This window comes from Cnephaeus nilssonii (genome assembly GCF_951640355.1).
Source record: "Cnephaeus nilssonii genome assembly, chromosome: 9".
Lineage (NCBI taxonomy): Eukaryota > Metazoa > Chordata > Mammalia > Chiroptera > Vespertilionidae > Cnephaeus > Cnephaeus nilssonii.
The window spans coordinates 81,207,316-81,225,773 of NC_137080.1; the positions used below are offsets into that span (position 1 = coordinate 81,207,316).

Below are 18,458 nucleotides of genomic sequence, written 5' to 3' on the forward strand. Positions count from 1 at the left end.
TTAATAGTTGCCGTTATTCCCAGGCCCTGGAGGTAAGAGAGATGGAGGAATGTTTCTGACAGCTCCAATTCCTACACGTACTAATAGATCCTTTAAATCCTGCCACGAGGGTTACTTAGTGTCGGGTGGGGAGGTACTCCCAACTCCAAGGCTGCTTAAAGTTCATGGTGGAGCACGAGGGCTGCCATCCGGGTTCAGTACCCAAGGACCGGACATTCCAGCACATGGTACATATTTCCTTCTGCCTGGGCGAACGTTCCTAGGCTGGCAGGGATGTTTTCTCTAGTGGAGAAACAAAGGTGATGGTATGTGTGAAGATAACAGTCTGTTCTTTCAGTAGCTGTCAGAAAGGGGAAACAAAATTGAGCAACTGAATGTCTGGGTTCCCTTTTATGCTTTTTTTCTTTTTGAAACGTTGTATATGTAGATAGGCTTAATCAGTGCAATCCCCCCACACCACCAAAACACACACACATTGAAGGGGGTGAATTTGTTTCCATTTTTATTGATTCGGATTTTTCTGTTTAAAATGGGACTTGAAGTATTATCAGAATTAAATGAGGTAATAGCTTGCTGAATTGTGGGATGTAGAAAAGTGAGGTATTAAAGTGATGCTTAGTGGGATTTGAATTCCAGCGTTCCTTTGTGGTTTCCCTTTGAAAAGGGGAAGAAGGAATTTTGTGTACATTTAAAAATGATAATGTTAAAAACAACCACAACAATTTAAAATAATACAAAGTGTTACTTTAGTTGTCTGCTTTGACCAGAGATTCACAAGTGTAAAGAATTGATCTTGTCCCTCCTTCCATCCTTCCATAAGGTTCGGTAGATAAAAGCCACACTGTAATTTAACAACTAATGGAACTGAAGCCAATGTTGTTGTTGTTGACTTGGATGTGGTAGAATGATTTGATTCTTTCTAAGGGTATCTTATCCTTTCCAGAAACCACATGGAGTATATCCCAGAGACCTCTCTCTCTCTCTCTCTCTCTCTCTCTCTCTCTCTCTCTCTCCTACAGTAGACTCTTTGTTGGAGACTGCGTGGCTTCGCTCTGTAAAATCAACTGAGAGATTTACAGTCAGAAGAGCACAGGGCATGGTCTTGGCTTCTGCCCCAGAGGGAACTACAGTTACTGGTCTTTGCTTACCAGCTGCAGGATGCAGCTGTCCTTACCTAAGACCTGCCTGCGACCAGCCACTTTCAGAAATGTACTGTAGTGAGGACGAGTTGAGGCAAATACCAGCTGTAACTGTTGGCTTCTTGGTTATTCCAACTTGTCTTTATCTTCACTTTGCCAGTTGGTCATCTCTTATAAAATAGGGATTGTTGTCCTAAGGCCTTAAGATGTTGGCTCAGCTTGCATGGATCTAGCCCCTGCCCTCTGTTGTGGGGCCATTTAAGGTCAGGTTACTTAATTTGTGGGGTGTGCCTTCCCGCTCTGGGGAACTCCTGGGGTGATGAGGAGACCTTATAAGAGGATTGCTGACACATAACAGGCCCAGGTACACTGAACGATGCTTGTGTGTAAGGTGGTCATTGTGCATAGAGAAGTGATGTCTGTGAATAAGCCTTTAGAGTTTGAATGACATTTCAGGCTGTACTACTTCTTATCATCTTTTAAGGTTTCATTCAGTTAGTCCATGACCTTGGATCGAGCATCAGCTGGGGGCCTGGTGCAATGTAAAGAAGAAAAATGGGCCCTGCCTTTTGACAGCTCGAGAGCCGAGATGGAGACACGTGTGCAAATGATTACAATTCAGTGGGATAAGCAAATGTTAAATAGAAGTGTGGGTGCACGAGGAAATATAAGATAGTATCAGAAAGCAGGAATACCCCACCCACATAAAAAACAAGGGCAGGTATGCAGGAGCTGATTTGAAAGTCATTAAAACAAACAGACTATGTTTTCAAGACTGTATTTTGGTCTTTTCCCCAAGACTTTCCCATCTGGTTTCTGCCTAGGGAGCCCCCCTCCCTGCTTTTTCACATGAGGGGCTTCTCAAACCCTTGATTCTGCAAAGAACGTCTGATTTACTCAGAATCTTGTTTTGTTTTGCTCCGTTGCAAGCTTTTCAGAAACCACTCACTGATCTGCGATATTAAAAGTATAGGAATAAGGTGCCACTTCATGTCCGAGTGCTGGGTTTGAATTTTGAATCTCCAAGAACTGATGGAAGGGACTGACAAACTGATGGAAGGGACTGACAAACTGAACAGTTTGGTTTTGTTCTTCTGGATTCGGTTTGAATCTTGCTTTAGCTACTCACTGTGTGACCTTGAGCAAATCCTATTGTGTCTCCAGTTTTTTGTTGTTGTTGTTTTGTTTGTTTTTTTGTAGTTGCTTTGTTAAGTATCTGGTGAGGACTAGAGATAGTGAGTGTATATACTAGATATAGTGAGCATAAATGCCTAGTCCTGCACTTGACATATAGTAGGGGCACAGTATATCCTATGTCAGAATTTGAATTCCACATTCTTTTTTTTAGACTCAAGAGCAAATAATACCACTCTACTTTCAATAATGCACATTAAGGAGAAAGGGAAGCATTATTTGCTGAGTATCTATTGTGTCCCAAACACCATCTGGGTGCTTTACATCTGTGCTTATCTAGCAAGCTTCATGATCATGCGAGGTGTAGGTAGGTAATGGAATTAAAATATATTCTGTATTTTGTTGAAGGCCATGTAAATTGTAAAATGTACCAAATACTGCCATTATATGGCAGTATTTTTATTTCTTTCTAGGCTAAGAAAGAAATAATACTGCCAATTATAGTTGTAAGATACATCCCTCCTTCAGAGATGTTAAAATGTGAAAAAATATGCATCATAGAGTTAATGAAATACAGTAGTTGAGCTTGAGGTATTCAGGTTACAAAAAGAAAAGTTGGGGAAACAGATTTTTGGGGTCTTGCTATCGATGTACTCTCCCTTCCCAACACACACATATACACATGCCTCTTTTTTTTTTTCCCCCCAGTAGCCTTTAAGGATGAAATGGTTTAACACAAGCAGTTTATTCAGTAAACATTCATGGAACACCCATTGTATTTTGAGCCCTGCACCAAGCATTGAAGATACTAAATGAAACATACACACACACACACACACACACACACACACACACACACACACACACCAAAACATAAAAACGTAATCATCCCTCCAGATGCTGACATTTTTAGAGGAGGGATAGGTTTGTGAGCCAACTTTTAGGATATATTCTGTGAAACTGTTATATAGAGGATTTGCGGTGGGCTTTTATTTTCTTCTGGAGACATGTGCTGAACATTCAGAAAAAGCTGAGTCTATCAGTTGATGACATTTTCAGCCCCTTATTCTACACACTTCCTGGCTTTCTCAGACGGTTCATTGGGAAGAAATCAGAATCAATATTGTGAAAAGAGGTGTATTTCCGTCATCAATTACCAAGGCTGAAGATCATATTTTCATTTTTTAAAGCCAAAACATATCTGGATAAAGCTTAGTAGCTTCCACTGTTGGCCTAGCTTCTCCACCCATGGTTGTGAGTTATAGCCCAAGTGCTAATAGTGGGTACACTTGCTGATGAGGAATTGTAGCAGGTTTTATTATGTACCAATTAATTTCAACATTTAAATTGCTTTTCCCTCACTATTTCCTTGAAACAGCTATCACTCATGATTTTCCCATGAAAAAATTGTCACAGAGGGAATTTTGATTTCTCCACAGTTGGGCTGAGTCAGGGGAGAAGCTGGAATGACCACTCCGCACAGTGGCTTATCACCCAAAAACTACTAGGGAAAAAATGGGAATTTAAAAAAAATAATTACAATAGTAGGTAAAGCTCATATTCTGAGAATAATATGAAACACAGAAACTGTACAAGAAAGATTTAACTACTTTATAACTGTATGAGCTGGAAAACATGCAAATCTAAAGACTAAAAAACTGGGAGAAGATATTTGCAATATGAGGTTAATTTCCTTAAAAAAATGAAGAGCTTTTATAAGTTAATTAAGACACCAACAACCCAAAAGGAAAACGGGCAGTCTGTGAACAAGGTAGCTCACACAAAAGGAAATACTAAAGGCTCTTCAAGGTATACGGATTTTAAGCCTCGTTCCTAATAAGAAAAGTTCGGATCGAAACCTACAGAGATATAATTTTAATCACTCAGACTGGCAAAGAGGGAAAGGTATGGCCTTGAAAATTCTTGTGTTGTGAGGGAACAGAGAAAGAACGCATCCACTGATAATGGGTGTGTGCAATGGCCTAGTCCCCGTGGAGGGCCATCTGGCATTAGCTACCAGAGTAACTGTCAGTTGACCACTGACATTCCATTTCTAGCGACAGGTCCTACAAGTGTTCCTTATAGCATCATTTGTAATAACAAGAGGCGAGGCAACACAAATGCCCTCCAATAGAGAGATGGTTATGTAAGTCATGGAACATCCATGCAGTGAGACAATATGAACTTGTCAAAAAGAGTGACTCAGATCTTTATGTGCTAACCCCCAAAACTGCTTTCAAATGGGAAAAGGCAAAGTGTAGAACAATGTGTACACTGTGTCACATATTGTAAAAAGGAATGTAAAAAAGTTGTAAAAAATGAAAAGGAAGAGATGGGGTAGGGTGAGGAATATACATACCTCTTTATTGGTGTGAGCGTGGAGTATTTCTGGAAGTATACAGGGAATTGGTAACGGTGGTTACCACCCGGGAGTGGAACTGAGTAGCTGAGACCTCAAAGCCAGAGGTTGAAGTCAGTGGTTAGCGAGGGAGAAGTCTATTTCTTGGTATCCCCTTTTGAACCTTTGGAATTGTGTACCACATATAGTGTAATTATGATGACATGAATCCAATGGGCCATTTTATGAAATAATGCTAATCTAATAAAATTTGGCAAGTTCAAAACATTTGAGTCACAGATGAGCTCAAGCCTCCTTAGGTCAAAGTCACGAGTTTCCTGTGAACTTTCTATCCTCCACGATGTCTTACGGCATGCCTCGTGCAACTTTTTTTTTTCGTGGTTAGAATTGTCCAAAGGCTTTTTTTGTGGAAAGGCTTCCTAATATGTCTCATTCAGTGATGTTTAGGGCACTCGCGATCATTTCCAACAGCATGATAACCTCACGTTTCCATGGAGCTGAGCTCTTAGAGGCTCGGCAGTACGTCTGAATGTGAGTGGACTCCGACTCTGGACCAAGGGAGCCAGCCTGCTTTGTTGAGAAAGCTAGTCAGTCAGTGAGTCAGCTCAGGGCTGCAGCCTTACTGTTGATGTCAGCGGCCCGGACAGCTTGCAGACACATGCACCAGCAGCTGGGCGGGGCACGCCCTGCCCTCCGCCCTCCAGAGCCGGCTGGTTCTTACCAGCCTTGGCAGCTCTGCACAGCACTCACTACTTGTGTGACTTCCTGTGGTTTCCCCCTGGCTTCCAGAAGAGGAACAATTCCCTTGCTTAGGGCAAGGATTGGCCACTCACACCTTGACTTAAATGTAGGTGGATGTGTGGCCTTCAGGATTTGTAGCCTTTTGAAATTAACTCTTAGAAGTGATCAGAATTCACAGATGACATACTAGTATACTGTATACACAAGACTAGAGCAGCTACCTTCACCTGGGACACTTAAGGGAGAAACACACCATGGCCAGCTAGGCTGGGCTAAAGTTTAAATGTAGTCTTAAGTAAGGTTGCAGTTGAAACAAAATCCTTTCATTATCTGATGCTTGGACAGATCTAGGGTGGGTGAGGGGTGTTTTGGCAGTTTTCAGTCAAGTTAACCCCGTGAGCCCCTTGATTCTGGGTGAATTCACCCTGCAGGCTCTGCTCCCCACTCACCTGGGCAGTGCATAGAGTTCATTGGGTTCTGCAACCTCTGTGGTCTGGTGCATCTTGGCATTCACTCTTATTCCAGCTTCTACACCATGATCTCCAATTGTTACCGGAAGGGGGACCTGGCCCTTGGTGGGTCTGCGTAGGGCCAGCCAATAAGTAGCGTGTGGATTCTTGACTTCGTGCGGGAAAAATTTCACAATGCGAGTCCAGGTGACTATGAGGGAACACTTACTAAAGCTGGGGAGGTAAAACAGGAAGGGCTGAGCGTAGGCCAAGTGGTTCCCAACGTGCGGCACATGCCTCACAGGGGGGCAATTTGATTTTTAAGGGGGGCAATTTGAGAAGGAGTTATTAACAGTGAATATTTTTTGCATTTCTTGTGGTTCTAAGGGCCTCACATACAGTATATAAATATATTTTGTGACATTTATACATTTCAGTTCTCTATTATATGTTTTGAAACTTTATTTGCTACCTTTTCATATCACTTCATATTATTATTATTATTATTATTATTAACAATTTATTAGTGATTTCTTCCTCAGTACTTCAACTGTCCTTTCACGCTTTTATTTTTCTCTTTCATGGATGCCATGTTCTTTGGAAGCTTGTTTAGACCAAGTTAGTGGCTTTTAGGCTACCTCCAGGTGAATAGGAGTTCACTTTTTGAATAATAAGAACCACATGTCACAGGGGAGGCATCAGGACTTTAGAGCTGCTTAGGTGAGGCATGGCCAGAAAAAGGTTGGGAACCACTGGCGTAGAAGCTACAGGAGAGCCCATGCTAGGCTGCCCTCGCTGTCTGGGAAATCAGAGAAAAGGGCCCTTGGGATCAGGTCCAGGGGTTAGCCTGGTACGAGCTGCCAGCCGCTGCTGCCCATTGCCCCCCTGGTTCGAGCCTTGTGGGGTCCTTTAGGGTTTAGAAAATGCATGCCTGTGGGGGAAGAAGAGGGAAAAGGGGAATAGCGGGGCTGCTCCCCAAAGAGAGAGCATGAAGTGGGTACTTTGTCTTGAGGCTTTCTCCCTTTCTCCCAGGCAGGAATCTCAGGGGAGGTTTCAGGGGAGGGTTTCGGCAGAATGTTAGTCCGTTTTCGAGGTGTGCTCCCCCAGGCCGGGTCAGTGTCAGTGACTGTGTTTAGTCATTGCAGCCGGTCCTGGTGTCACCCACCTGGTTTTGCTGCTTTTCTGGATCTGGGGCTGAAATACAACAGAGGCCTCGATGTTATCTTTAGGAAGGTGACCGTCTGTATCTGCTGTAAATTGTTCTGTCAGTTTGTTCAGTTTATCTGTCTCAGTTTCCCTGTTTCGGTTATCTTGGCTTACTGGACTGTGTCACAATGACCTCAGGGAGATCTAGACAGCGTAAGGTCAACAATGTCTACTTGCCAATGGATGATTTTAGATTTAAGTGTTAGTGCTGTTCCCTACCTATGCAATGGCTGGGCAGAAGAAAAAAGAAGGAAAGACAACAAAAGCCTAAACAATGAAAAGACTAGGAAATGTTTGGGGGATTTTTGTCATAAGGTTATTTGGCTCTTAGCCCATGTCTTAAATTTATTTTCCTGAGTTTTAAAAATAAGACTTACAAAACGAAGTGGAAAGCACAGTACAACCACCACCTATAAACGTATCGGCTAGATTCAATAATTCTTTGCATTTTATCATTTTGCTTTATATATGTGAGTGTGTATTTGTAGTTCATATTTTCATTTCTAAGACTTCCTCCAGATTTCTGATAACTGGTAACCTAACTCTTTAAAAAAAAAAGTTTAAAAATTAGCATCTGCCTATTTTCTTCAACTTTTTTTCCTTTTGTTTGCAAAAATTATGATGAGTAAATGTGGATTATCCTTGCCCAAATCCCTACTCTGGGATGGGTTTAACAAGAATTCACACTCAGAAGAATCTAAAATCATTGAGACAGGTTGGTAAAGCAGGACAAGTGGGATAGGGAAACTGAGACAGTTAAACAGACAAGCAGTTTATAGCCATCTAATAAACTGCAAAGTCCTATCTTCCCTAACCAAGGACACTTAAGAGTAAGTGGTTTACATTTCTCCCCAACCAGAGGGTAAATAACGTACATCACCCTACTCAGGAGATAACAGAAATCCAGTTAGTGTCATTTGTGTCAACCACACCTGAGGACGGATGAAGTCGGGGAATACATCTGATTTTGGCGCATCAGCATAAAGCTGATGAGTATTGTGTTGAGGTCCTCCCTAAACAATCAGCCTTTAAAACCTCCAGGAATGTTAACCTCTGCCTTTCTCTCTCCTAAGCTTTAAGGGCCCTTCTGTTACCTCTAACTTTCTGAATAACTTGCTCTTATAATTTGAGTTCTTGGCTCTGAACTCTTTCTCTGCCAAACAAACTCAAGAACCAAGGTCCAATTTCATCAACACCGCCTGTAAAACTATCATTTAGGATTTTAAAGAAACCTGCCTCGATTTTGTTGTTGTTGTTGGGGCGGTGTATTTGTGTTTTTTGTTGTTGTTTGTTTGATTGGTTTAAGGGAGAAATCATTGTTTATAGGTATTTTCCTTGGTATCAGGGCTGGTAACTCTGATTACCTGAGCCCTCGTTTATAGCTGGAATCCTGGATTTGGATAACAAAGCATTCCTTATTATCTGAATTCTTATAAAAACGGACTGAATAGATTCAGATATCAAGAGATGCTTATAGGGCAAGGAGAATAATGCTTGTTTTTATTGGAGCTCAATTGCACTTACCTACATAGACCTACAGGAGGTCATGAAATCTCATTTACATGAGCAGCTGGGAAAGCAGGGGAAATAAGCTTTAGATATTATAATCCTTAAATAGTTGTAGTTATGTATTTATTTGTGCATTAATTCCTTTGAGATAAAGCTTTAATAGAAATGGAATTTGTTTTTTTAAATAGTCACTGGTCTGTTGGGATCTGAAATATCTAATAAAGAGGGAATATGTGAATTGACCGTCACATCCTCACAAAGATGGCCCCCACAGCCAATAAGGAGGGAATATGCTAATTGACTGCCATGCCCTCAAAGATGGCGGTGCCCACAGCCACAAGATGGCCGCATCCAGTCCCCTCAGCCCCGCCGGGGTGGCAGGCACATGGCATGGCCAGGCCCGCCCCCAGGCGGGTCTGGCCGCTCTGTGCACCTGCCTCCGGAGTCCCCCAGTCCCCTCAGCCCCCTAGCCGCACAGGGCCGGCTCAAGGCACAGGCAAGCCTTTGATGGTGGCTGCCCAGCCTACACCCAAATTGTAGGCAAGCCTCGGATGGCCGCTGCCCAGCTGACGCCTGAGGTGCAGGTAACCAGGGCTGGCCGAGGCTTGCACTGCTGGCAGTGGCAGTAGCAGAGGTATGATGGGGGCGTCACCTTCCCCTGATCACTGAGTTGCCTCCCACCCCTGAGGGCTCCCGGACTGTGGGAGGGGGCAGGCAGGGCTGAGGGACCGCCCCCTCCAGTGCATGAATTTTCATGCACCGGGCCTCTAGTTTTCAAATAGACAACAAAGTTATTGGCTACAGTTGAAGTGATTGGTATTTACAGAATCTCTCATCTTTGTCTCCAGGCAGTCAACCAGTTGGGATGTAAGCTCTGCCACTGAGTGACAGATCCTTGCAGACCCTGTCTTTGACCCCTTCCCTCTAGCTAAGGGGCCAGGGCAGCTCCTTAGACTCTTTATATTGAGTTTACAGGGCTTGTCAGTTTCCCTAAATGCAGTGGGTCCAGACAGGGAAGTGACAAGGCTTGGCAAAGAGGATTAGTTGAAACTCGACAGATCCCATCTTGAATCCTGGGGCTTTGTGATCTTGACTGGGTTACTTAAACCTCTTAGAGCCTCAGTTTTCTCATCTGTAAAATGGAGCTAATAAAAGGCTACCTCAACAGCAAACGGATTACATATATTTCATGCTGGATCACTTTGCACAGTATTAATAATGGCCTATTTCTTAAAGTCCCTTTTCCTATACTGGATCTGTGTAACAAGCTGGTCAACTCAGATGGAATACCAATTCTTTTTCATTGAATTTAGCAGATAGGCTTTTAAAAACCATTATTAAAGTGATGGAAAATTTTTCTAAGTGTTAGATGAGGTCTGGAGGAAAAGTTTAGTTGAAATGGTGACTTTTGACTCTAAGAAGCTTTCTTCATATCTGGCTGCAGAGAGGACAAAGGGTGTCTCCTGGAATCCAGATGGGCAGTGCCAGGAGCCAGGGGGTTAAGTTGAATCATTTTAGCAGATTGGTAAGGAGCACCCAGCCTGGGTAATTACTGCTTCATTTCAGGGGGTTACTGAGGCATCAAAGTTGTTAATTAGTTTTATGAAAACAGATTGTGCACCCACAGGGAGATTGTGGTAGTAATTGAAATTAACTCAGAGGTAAACCTTAGTTGAGTGAACCAGTTGGCGGTAACTTGGAAGGAGAAAGGGATTCGGGGTGGGGGTTGGGATGGGAGTAGAGAATGAAATAGTAATAGAAAGACAAACAATAAATGACATAATTTGAACAGAGATGACCTTGTCTAGACTTTTTCATTTAGAAACAGGGAAACAGGTCTGCAGAAGGAAATGGTTTTTCTAAGATCACACCTTCCCTTGCAATGATATTCCAGGATTTTCATGACTTTGGTTTTTAGGAGTTGACTGGGGGGGAAATGAAATGCATGCTGAAAAGATAGCTCTGAGCCAGAGTTCTGGGCACATTTCTGTCCGTAGAATATATTCAGGAATGCTGCTAGCTCTTAGGAGAGAAGGAAAGTGCTCTCAAAATCTTGTTTCATGTACATACTGCCCTTTTCTTGGATAAAGCTTGGAAGGACTTGCCTTTACCATTCCCGGCTCCACCCTCCCGAGGGGCTAGAGACACACTTGACCTGCCATTTCCTAGCATCTTAGGGAAGGCCAGGCAACCAGGAAGTGGTCGTTTGGTTTGATATGAAAAGAGGAGACTTAAGCTCCAGCTTCGGTTTCTGGTTGTGATTTGGTGGAGCACCCAGAGTGAGCGCTCAGTTTGGGGGCTCTGGTTGAGGTAGGAGTGAGGGTTGTAAGGACACAGCTGGAAATGGCTCATTCCAGTACAACACAAGTACAAGTTACTCCTTGTTCTCATAAACACGGCTACAAACGTCCGTAGCCCAGAGGTGTTCAAGCTCACACATTTCAGTCAGCACCCCGTTTACTCACCGATGTGGGTGGTTCTTCATTCTCGGCGGCTCTGGAAATCAAAGGAAGATGGTCAGGTCAGCACTGGAGCTCCTCTACGTGTGACTCAGCTGTTGAGTCAGGGAAACCATTTATCTCTTCCCATATCAGGTTGGACTAATAGCTGCAGCCTCTGGAAGGACTAAGTGTACTTCCATGGAAAGAAACTAATCAGAAGGACATTTGGGGCTCATTTGGCCAAACTATAGTACATGCTCTTGAAGTTTCCACAATAGAACCATCTGTTTTGGGCTGGTTCTTTCTTTATTATCCCTGCCCCCTCCCCTTTTGGTCTGCCTTACTGTCTCTACCTCATTTCTCAATTGAGTCTTCCAAGTTAGCACGATTACCTCATGGCCATAAAACAAAAAGAACCGTACTTTTCACATTTCTCCAAAGGGGCTTCAGATATCTGGTGGATACATTTCCTTCATTGGCCCAGTTTCCCAGGGCCCTTCTTTACATCTTAATATCTGCCTGACTGCAAGAAGTTGTGGCGGGGGGGGGGGGGGGGGGGGGGGGAGATGTTGCCCTTTTGTGCCCGTGAACATTTAACAAAAGTATAGAGAGGAGCTCAGCCAAGTAGATGCTCTTCCAACTATCCTGTTTCTTGGCTACCGATATAAATAAAAGAGGCTGCGGCCACAACATTTTCAAGTTAGCAGAAGGAAAATATACTTATCAGTGGTGACTGCTTTCAAAAATAACATTTATTGTTTTCTTAATTATAAAGTTAATATGTCCCTGCAGAGAATTTGGAAAGCTCAAAGAAGCATAAGGAATAAATTAAGTTACTCATTTTTGTGACTGTTTTGAAAAGTGTATGCTCAAAGCTTTTGTAAGAAAAGACCCTCTTCTGTGGAAATCTGGCTTTCTTGTTTAGAATATCTGTCTTCTCTTTTAGTTTCTAAATCTTATTATAAGTGTTCCTCAGTTGCTATAAACTCAATCCTGAACCAAGGACTTTCTGAATTAATAAAATAAAGAATTCATTGATTCCAAATATCCCAATGACTCAATTTCTGATGAGAGCTACCATAGGTAACACAGTGCTTGAGTTACATGCTGTGTTGCAAACCAATTTGGGGGGATATTGTAAATATTAAAGTAAAGAGGAAAAAAGTAAGTTCCTAGGATCAATTTTTTTTTTCCTTAGAGGAAAAAAATGCATATAACTTTAGAGAAGTCTCGAATGCAACCAGCTACTGGGTATCCTTAGTAGCAGAATAGATTTTCTAGAAAGATGATTGTCATGGTCTCTGGCTTTAGTGGTAGAGGTTAGCTTAGCTCCAGTGTGGTGATGCTAAAACAATTCCTAGGGGCATTTTCATATTCACTTGATTCATTTCTAATTACAGGAGAGCATCACATCAGCATTCTGTCTTTCCAAGTTATGTTGGAAATCACATGATTAGTCCTTTGGCAAAAGTGGGGGAGGGGGTTAAATATTTAAAGTTTTGAACTGAGTTCAGGAAATAGGTGGGTGGACATCTTATTTCTTAGCCTGTTACCATGTGATTTGTGGGTGGGAATTTCTTTTTAAGCAAGAATAGTGCACTATATTGACTGACCATGTTGTCCAATGTAATGTCCCTGAGAACCAGAGTGTAGACAAGTGCTCTTTGTCTGAGTGAATAAAAACCGTGTATTGGCATGAATGGCCATGTGCATTTGCAGGGAGCAGGGGCACATGCCAGGGCCTATTGAAATAAAATGTTAAAAGCATATACATAAAACTTGTCTGTGGATCAGACGGGGGCCGCTGGGAATGCGTGTTTCCCAAGTCTTAAACTTGTACTGGAAGCAAAAGTGAGGTGTGGGTGGTGGTACAGAGGAAAAATGCTCTTGGAACAACATTAGACGTGAGGTAATCAGTGGTCTTCAGAATCTGCAGTCCGCTGCAAGAATTTCTTTGGCCTCAAAGGTTGTAAAAGAGGCAGTTGTGTTTGCTTTGTGCGTTTTACAACTATTCAACGTGATGCTTTGAAAGGAGGGTCAATGTCTTCTTGGCTGAGGAACTTGAAGTTGACTTGTGTGAGTGAAGTCATGAGGGTTCTAATGAGTAGTGATTAACAGCTCTGGGAAGAGTGCCCATCACTCCCTGGACCCTGCCCTGTGTGACCTGCTCCCAGATTTTCATCCATGCCAGAAGAGCCAATGAAAAGATAAAGTCGATGGACTAGAAAATACCACGTGTACCTGCCAGAGTTCTGAAGTGTTAGTGTCAAACGACTGGGCTGTGTAGAGGTGGCAGGCAGACCTGAGATGAACACTGGTTTTCTCCCAGTAGCTGTGTGACCTCTCTGTCATTTCACCTGTAAAATGGGGTGGTAACACTATCACTTCCCCCATCTCCACTATACACCGGGTGCAGCCTTGATTCTACCTCGCCTGGTCAAAGCTGCAGCATGCTATCATCCTGCTTTGATTCTTGTCTGCACACCAGCCTGAGGGGCCATGAAGCCCACTCTCTCCATCTGAACCATCTTGTGTTTGCTTTCCGTTATTGTCTCTCAGGTGCCCACTACGGAAGGCAAGCTTCGTGCTCACGCTTCGGGTGCTCTGTTCTCGTTCGTTCAAACAATTTTAATTCCGGAGCTAGTTTGAAACGGAAACCTGGAAACCTAGAATCTAGACTTAGTTCTGGCACTTACTGGTTGGGAATCCTTAATTAACTCACTTCTGTAGGTTTCCTTACTTGTAAAGAGAGGGTGTAATTAGTTTGCTAGGGCTTTCATAAGAAAGTAGCACAGACTGGGAAGCTTAAACAACAGAAATTTATTTTCTCACAATTTTGAAGGCTACACCTTTGAGATCAAGGTGTCACCAGGGTTGGTGTCTTCTGAGGTTTCTCTCCGAGAAGATGTCGTCTTCCCCCGTGTCTTCGCATGATCTTCCCTCTGTGTGTGTCTGTGCCTTCTTATAAGGACACCAGTCATATTGGATTAGCACCCAATTGTACCTCCATTATCTCCTTAAGATTTTCTTAAAATTTTATTGTTTTGAGAGAAAAAGAGAGATTGATTGATTGTTCTACTTATTTATTTATTCATTGGTTGATTCTTGTGTGTGCCTTGACTGGGGATTGAACTCACAACCTTGGCATATCAGGACAACTAACCAAGGGAGAGCCACCTGGCCAGGGCTCAGTTACCTCTTCAAAGGCTCTATCTCTGAATCCAGCCATATTCTGAGATATGGGGAGTTACAGCTTCAGTATATGAATTGGGGGTGGAGGGACATAATTCAAACCATATCAGAGAGGAGTATACCAGTTATTATCTAAGACCTTTTCTAGCTCTACAAAATTACATTGTAAGCTGGAGATCTTCCCCTTTGTTCCCGGTCCAGTTCTACTCCTATGAGGTGACAGCTCGATATATATGCTTCCGGATTTTTAATGCTCATACATATTCTTATGTTTGTTTTTGAAGGGTTTAAAAGTCTGTGTGGTCCTGGCCTGTGCAACTTAGTTGGTTGGGCATCATCCCATGCACTGAAAGGTTGCCGGTTCGATTCCTGCTCAGGGCACATGCCTGGGTTTTGAGCTCTATCTAGTAAGAGTGTGCAGATGGCAACTAATTGATGTTCCGCTTTCACATTGATGTTTCTCTCTCTCTCTCCCTCTCCCTTTCTCTCTCTCTAAAAAATTAATAAAAAAAATTTTTTAGGTGTTGTGTATGGTGAGTTTGTGTGTTTAACAATAATATGATAAGTTAGTAAGGGCTGTCAATGGGAGAATTTATCTATAAAATATTAAATGAGACAGAAAAGCATCTGAGAAAATTTTAATTTCATTTTCTCTCTCTATAATTTTTAAGTATATAATCAAACACATTCTTTTTGTTGTTCCCTCCCACAGCTGGACGCCGACAAACTGGCTCTCCCGATGAGCCCCAGCCCACTTAGCCCAAGCCCCATCCCCAGCCCCAACCCGAAACTTGAGAATTCCACCCTCCTGACCGTGGAGCCCTCCCCGCTGGAGAAGAGCAAGGGCTTCTTCGTGGACGAGTCCGAGCCCCTTCTTCGCTGCGACTCCACATCCAGTGGCTCCTCTGCGCTGAGCAGGACGGGCTCCTTTATTACCAAAGGTACAGACCCGAAGCCTTCCCCAGAAGAGCCCTCAGACGACTCCCTGCCCCTTCCACAGTCCTAGGGAACCTTCCCGACAATGTGATGAGGCTAGCCCGGGATAAATCATGTCGGTAGCCAGTGGGGATCCACGTGGAAACTCTTGACAGCCCGGCTGCCTGTCTGAGGGCGTGTGCTCCGGGAGTGTCCGTCACCCTTGATCCTCATGATGCTATCAAACGTGTGTTTCAGAAAAGGTCCGATAAAATGTAGTCTGGCAGGTTTTCTTAAAATTATTTGCCAAGCTTGCAGAACCCACAGATTTAAAGCATTAGCCTCTCTTGAGTGGCTGAAGTATAGGTTTTAGTGACTCGAATTAAAATTCACTGTTAAGCTTAGTTGTAAATAACAATATTTTAAGCATTATGGATTGGTACTTTTGGTACGTAATTTACCACTTTCAGTTTTTAATAGCAGGGTGAGGAATTAACATGCACACTATATCAATGACAGATATTTTGTTAGGAATTTCCTAGTTTGTTTAATTCCAGTTATATTTTAGTGAAGGGTTATATTTTATAATTTATAAAATATGTTCTATTTTACATACTTACATTTTAAATACTTTACATATTTATATTTATCTATTTTATACTTATGTAAAATATTTATATTTTGTGTTATATTTTAGAGAAAGCTTTTTAAAAAAATATTTTTATTGATTTCAGAGAGGAAGGGAGAGGGAGAGAGAGAAATATCAATAATGAGAGAGAGTCATTGATTCGCTGCCTCCTGCATGCCCCCTACTGGGTATCGAGCCCACAACCTGGGCATGTGCCCTGACCAGGAATCTAACCATGACCTCCTGGTTCATAGGTGGACATTCAACCACTGAGCCATACCGGCCAGGTGAGAAAGATTTTTATAATAACTAGTGGCCCGGTGCACAGATTCGTGCACAATTGAAAAGGAATCTGGTGCGGGTGAACCAGATTTGGGCCTGACAGGGCCCCAGCAACAACCTAACCTACCGGTCAGAGCATCTGCCCCCTGGTGGTCATTGTGCATCATAGCTACTGGTCGAATGGTCGCTTAGGCTTTTATATATATAGATAAGTTATAGTTTCTCACCCCATTGTAAGGCATGATCCAGGAAGCATTATTTTCTTATGTATGTATTTTTGCTCTTAGCAGCTCAATTTTAAAATATGGCATCATAAGTAGACAATCATATAATTAGATTACATTGACTTAGAATAAACAGAGGGAGAAAAGGTGGGTTGAGGTCTTTTTTTTAGTGAGCAAACTACTGATGGGGAAAATAGTAAAGTATTTGGGGGGATAGTTTTTCAGATTTTTTAAAGGGTATTACAGTATTTTCCTTCTCAGTTTTAGAAGAATTTAGAAGTCATTTAGGGATAGGCAAAGTTCCTGTTAAAAGACACGCACATCAACAACCCATTGAAGCAGATCTTTGTCTGATCTTTATTAGGCAAATATTGTTTTGTTTTCTTACATGCAATGCAAGTAAAAACTCCTGTGTTGTTCACAATGTGCCAGATGTTCCCTCACTCACCTTGGGGTGGTAGGTTGGGGTAGCCTGGGGAGAGAGTAGCTGTCACTCTTAGCTGTCCTCCCTGGCCCCCAGCACAGTCCCTTTACCTCTGTCCCCTTCCCTGTTCTCTCTTCCCTGTGCAGAAAAGAAGGACACGGTGTTGCGGCAGGTACGCCTGGACCCCTGTGACTTGCAGCCTATTTTTGATGACATGCTCCACATTCTGAATCCTGAGGAGCTGCGTGTGATTGAAGAGATTCCTCAGGCTGAGGACAAGCTGGACCGGCTATTTGAGATTATTGGCGTCAAGAGCCAGGAAGCCAGCCAGACCCTCCTAGACTCTGTTTATAGCCATCTTCCCGACCTGTTGTAGGACGCAGGGGAGACTGCACTCTGGAAGTTACTCATCTTAGTGTCAGGGTGGTTGGTTTTCTTGTTGTTGTTGTTGCTTTTGGTGTGTGTGTGTGTGTGTGTGTGTGTGTGTGTGTGTGTGTAACAGAGTATATGGCCAGTCTTTTCTTTCCTTTTTTTTTTGTTTTTTCCCCCCTTCTGGGAAGTTAGTTTATAAATCTTTTCAAGATATAACTGTTGCAAAATACCCACCACTAAAGTTTTTTAGGTTCCATATTTTCTCTGTTTTGCCTTCTTACATATTTTCCAAGTTGTTCTGCGCACTTTACGTTCACTTCATGTAGCACAAACGCATTGAGACTGCTCCAGCGCGCCGGACTGTGAGCCTCTTCAGAAGTGGGATGGCGCCCTGTGAATTCTGTCAGCGGTCTGCGTGTCTCAACATCCACATCTATGTTTTTTATTCTTCCCATTTTTTTATGATTGTCACTTGCGAATTTTCTTAAGGGTGAAGGACATGTAAGACCCCATCGAATTACTGTAATTCAATGAGATGTTGCGTTGTCTTTTTCATATGCCTTGTTGTGTTGTTCATACTCATGGCCGAAACTTGACCACACTGTTGCCAATTGTCGGGTTTTCACCTGGACACCATGTAGAATGCTTGATTACTTGTCCTCCTCTTACACTAATGCGCTCTGGGCTGGAGACGTGAAATCCTCAAGCCACCAGGACCTGCTATTTAAGTGGCTTAACAATTGGACCACCAAAGAACTTGAACTTCATCTTTTAGGGGTCAAGCTGTTCGGGAACGTATTGCTGCACTTGGAAGGTCACAACTGAGTGCCAGGGCACCTTTTCCATAGGGACTTTGCCCCGCTTTGCTTTCAAGGTTTGTTTTTTTATCCACACGTAGTGATAGGTCCAGTTTGCCCTGGATCAAGGCCTTGGTCTCGGTGGGATTCCTGCATCATTCAATCACGTCAATTAAAAGTGGCTGCAGCTGTCTGTAAGAGCTCTTGTCTGATATATTTGCACCTCTGCTCCCATTTATAAACATACTCTCTAATGCTCAGTTGTCAGATTCTAAATCAAAGGTGGTGTGGACTCCCTTTGTGTGGGCGGGGTTTGTGGATAGTGGTGAGGGACTGATATCAGAAAAATGCCTTCAAGTGTACTAATTTATTAATAAATATTAGGTGTTTGTTACCTGAGTAGTCTGAGTATATTGAATCCTTGCCTTGTACATGTGCTCACGTTATAACTCTTTGATGCATCTCTTGGGAAAATACTTAGGTTATAAAAACCTCAGCCTTTCTGTTCTGTAAATCATGCAAATTAGCAAAAGTTTGTGTCTGGAAAAGTCCCTGGAGATTCACAGAGAAGGACTCCCGAGCACTAAGTGGCCGAGCATTTCCTAGTCTTTTGCAGTGTAAACCTGAGGCTCCTGTTTTCGAGATT

At 42.8% G+C, this 18,458-nt stretch overlaps 1 protein-coding gene across 1 annotated transcript in view; it reads left to right on the top strand.

Moving 5' to 3' along the window:
- Positions 1-18,206, top strand: part of TNFRSF21 (TNF receptor superfamily member 21) — a 70,438-nt gene extending 52,232 nt beyond the window's left edge. Inside the window, exons 5-6 of the mRNA XM_079780150.1 lie at positions 14,883-15,111; positions 16,790-18,206. Coding sequence (XP_079636276.1) covers positions 14,883-15,111; positions 16,790-17,019 — 459 coding nt within the window. The 3' untranslated portion in view covers positions 17,020-18,206. The remainder of the gene's footprint in view (positions 1-14,882; positions 15,112-16,789) is intronic.
- The last annotated feature ends 252 nt before the right edge of the window (positions 18,207-18,458 follow it).